This window comes from Rutidosis leptorrhynchoides, chromosome 6, assembly GCF_046630445.1.
Source record: "Rutidosis leptorrhynchoides isolate AG116_Rl617_1_P2 chromosome 6, CSIRO_AGI_Rlap_v1, whole genome shotgun sequence".
In the NCBI taxonomy this organism is placed as follows: Eukaryota; Viridiplantae; Streptophyta; class Magnoliopsida; order Asterales; family Asteraceae; genus Rutidosis; species Rutidosis leptorrhynchoides.
This window is the reverse complement of record NC_092338.1, coordinates 327,714,573-327,718,744: the sequence shown is the minus strand read 5'-3', so window position 1 is coordinate 327,718,744 and position 4,172 is coordinate 327,714,573. Positions and strand designations below refer to the sequence as shown.

Here is a 4,172-nt window from a genome sequence, read left to right as displayed (position 1 = left end):
TTCTTTCAACTGACTATGTAACTAAAAATTATACTTTTGCAAGTCATCTTCTACACTATGCTCCTCTGAGGATGCTCTCATTATTCTGGGGATCAGGGGGTATCGACGTCTCGAGTTTGATCATCCAATACCTGTCTTATCACAACATCTCACAAAAGCTTAGTGGATAATCGGTTAGTACCTAGCAACTAACACATATTCCACCTACATTCACTTTCCCTTTCCCCCACTAGGATGTTTGACACAAATCCAATCAAGATTTGGGAACATGACATTCATCATAATGTACATGCTGCCAAACCTATACTCTGATACCAAGTTGTAACACCGTACTTTTTTTTTAAATCACATCAGAAGTATTTAAAGCATATAACTTTATATATTACAATACAACTGGTGTTACTTTTCAAAACAGTTATACATAGTTATATTAAACATCAGAGTTCTTCAGTGTGTCAAAAATAACCCAAGCACAACTATCTTCTCCCGTCCCTAGCATGCAAAACAATATAACCTGCAGGGTAGAAAATGTGGGGGATTATCATACCGCTAAGTGAATGAGATATCCCAACAGATATTACTATCAAGTACCAAGCCTAGCTTTTAGGGATCATGCATCTGGTCATGGTCATGTGGACATAGCGTTACATAGCTATATATAATAGAGCATTACACATCTGTATCATACAGAGCTAGGCAAATAATCAGAGCAGCAATAGCATCAACAAGCTATTCACTAAAGGCACTGCACTAACATAGCCTTACATAGCTATACAATAAGGGTATCAATAGCTCTACACAGCTATTCACTAAGTATCAATAGCTCTACACAACTATTCACTCTCATAGCACTAACGGCTATACATAGCACTAACGGCTATAAATACAAGAGGATCGTTGACCTTGCCAGGTCTACAACTACTAGCTGATCAAGCTAGAGCTGTACCAATAGCCCTCGTTATTGTCACACAGTATACCTCTCCTGACGTTTACAGTCAATTGCAATATACTTCCATTATAATAACCAATGAGTCCAACCCTTCTATACACGGTTGACCTCTTCTGTCCCTTCTATACACGGACAGTTTTCACATGTGCACATAAACTACTTACAACCTCATGGTAGGCAACATCACTAATAACCACAGGGTACCCTAATCAGGCATACTATAGATTCAATCTAATCGGGCAACCTGATAACAGCAGTATCACCTACTACTTATAATTAAAACAGTAATCAACATGCATATATAGATTATCATAATCTTTAATAGCATAACAGCGGGTAGTAACTACACTTGTTACTAATGCCAATATCTATAAGGATAGTCCCACTCACCGATTACTAGCAAGAACTCAGTGGTCTAATGTTACTGAGTCTTCTCCAATCCGTTATCACCTGAGAACATCATATACTGAGTTAGTATACTTTTCCACTAAATAATAATCATCAATTCATACTATAAACCACATCATATAACTCTACATTCATTATTTGACAAGGCTACATAATAGTCCATACGAAAACAACTCTTATACGCGTGTAAAACGAAGCACACAAGCTATCACAGCCTTTTGACCCCAAATAGAGTCTGAATTATTATTTTAAAACCTTACCATTAGAAAGTAAACTTCATTACATTTCCAACGGTATTTGATTCATCAAAAACGGAGTTACGGTTTGAAAGTTACAGTCAAAACAAGTTTTCCAAAAAGCTGACAGACTGCAACCGCCCGGTTGCACCCTGCAGCCTCCCGGTTGCACCCAAAATGGCCCAGATATACCCTGTAACCGTACGGATGCATCATGCAACCGTACGAGAGCTGTTCATCAGTACCAGGTCACTATTTTCGTCATTTTGAGCCCCAAATCTCGTTTTTGCACTATTTTGACACTACAAATCACTTAGAGAACCTACATAACTCATATACAAACGTTTACTAACATCAATTTGACACAAACAACACTTTTAGATCAAGATTTGATCAAAACTCCATTTAATATGAAACTTTACAAAACAATAGATTAAACATTGATTTATACATGAAATTGACATGTTAATACCTTGTTTAAGCTACTGAAAACACAGAGAATCAATTACACAACTCGATTTAACACAAAAACAAGAATCAAGAACTAGGGTTTAATGATTTGGGAGCGTTTGTGTATGTGTTTGTGTTTAGGGTTTCCAAAAATGGAAATAAAAGGGAAGCAGGGGTTTTTAAGCAATAAGGGTTTCCTTCACATGAGGGAAACCTACTCCGTGTATCACACGGGTATTTACCAGTTATTTGAAACACAAAACACCTCATTAAGTGGTCCAAACGAGGTCCAATTTAAATAAACAAACATGTTATGTGACCCTTGTCACGAACTGGTCTCAACTATATAATTAAATAATTATAAACACGTAATTATTATAATAACATATAATATCACGCACAGGGTAAAATGGTCATTTCCGGCTAGGCCCAGTCTGAGGGTGTTACAGTGCCAACATGAAAAAATTATCAAATTGGAAACCGGTGATTGATAAATTTGAAAAGAGATTATCGGATTGGAAAGCGCGTACGATTTCTTTCGGTGGACGTTTAACTCTCGTGAATGTGGTTTTAAATAGTTTACCGTTGTACTACTTTTCGCTCTACCGTGATCCGCCCTCCGTGTTTAAAAAACTCGAGTGTGTAAGACGTAAATTTTTTTGGCGTGGGTTGGGTGATGTTTCTAAAATTTCGTGGGTTAAATGGGATGATGTCATGCGTCCTCGGGCGGATGGCGGACTAAACATGGGCTCTTTAAAGTGTAAAAATTTGGCCTTAATCGGCAAGTGGTGGTGGAGGTTTCATTCCGAAACCACTAGCTTGTGGGTTAAGGTTATTAAGAGTATTTATGAGGTTTCGGGGCTTCTCAATATGGGGGGAATTTTTTATCTACTAACTCTTCTTGGAGCAATATTGTTAAAGCAGGGCTTGAGATAGACAACGCGGGTGTCGAGTTTACAAAATCTTTTGTAAGAGTGATAGGAAATGGTTGCAACACGAAATTTTGGGAAGATGTTTGGTTATTGGACAAACCGCTAAAGGAGGTATTCAAAAGATTGATGCGGCTCAAATCTAATCCCCCAAGTCTCGGTTGCTAGTCGTATACAATCCATTGATGGTTCGGTCGTGTTCTCGTGGAGTTGGTCTCGTCCAATTACGGGGCGCACAAAAGGTGAGATTGATAGTCTCGAATCACTTCTTTCATCTTTTGTAATGAATCCGGATAAAGAAGACCATTTTTCGTGGAAGCTAAGTCGGTGCGGTTCCTTTTCAACAAAAAAGTTAACAAAACATATTATGCAAAAGATGTATCCTTCAAGTAACACAAGCTTGGTATCTATGAAAAATAATCTTGTTTCTAAAAAAGTAGAAGTTTTTGTTTGGAGAGCGAAGTGGGAAAGATTACCCGTCTTGTCTGAACTTGACAAACGGGGTATTGATGTTAATTCCGTTCTTTGCCCTCTTTGTGGCATTGATATAGAAACGGTGAACCATTCTCTTTTGTCGTGTTCGCATGCTCGAATAGTATGGCAAAAAGTTCGTGATTGGTGGGGTTTTGATTCGGCTAATCTTTCTTTTGATAATCTCCTTCGCGGTTGTGTTCCTTCTAATTGTTCCGATTTGGGTGGTCAAATATGGCAAGCGGTTGAATGGATTTGCGGCTACCTTATTTGGAAGAATAGAAACCAAAAAGTTTTTAAGAAGACATCGTGGACCCCTCCGAATGCACTTAGTGAGATTCAAGTCTTGAGCTATGATTGGGTCGCGAAGCGTTGCAAGAAAAGAAAAAATCGAATGACATGATTGGTTACATAATCCTAGATCAGTACTTGTATAAGTTGTAAATTTAGTGCGTTTCCTCTCATGTATATTTAGTTGGCGTAGGATTCTAGCTCGGCATCTCTACGCTTTGCGTTGTATGTGTATTGTACCTTGAGATTTTCTTGAGTAATATAATATCTTGCTTTTCAAAAAAAAAAAAAAAAAAAAAAAAAAAAAAAAAAAAAAAAACACAATAGTACTTATAAAAACATAAGATTTTTTAAAAGAGTAATGCTTTACTATAAGAGAGGTCCCAACCATGACAAGATTTCCTCCAGGACTAACCAACCATTCAGCGCCACATCATC

The 4,172-nt window shown here is 37.6% G+C and overlaps 1 protein-coding gene across 1 annotated transcript; it reads left to right on the top strand.

Annotated features, from left to right (window-relative positions):
• Nucleotides 1-3,348: 3,348 nt before the first annotated feature.
• On the top strand, nt 3,349-3,846 carry LOC139854699 (uncharacterized). Its single transcript, XM_071843988.1, has one exon. The coding sequence runs from the start codon at nt 3,349-3,351 to the stop codon at nt 3,844-3,846; it is 498 nt and encodes a 165-aa protein (XP_071700089.1).
• The last annotated feature ends 326 nt before the right edge of the window (nt 3,847-4,172 follow it).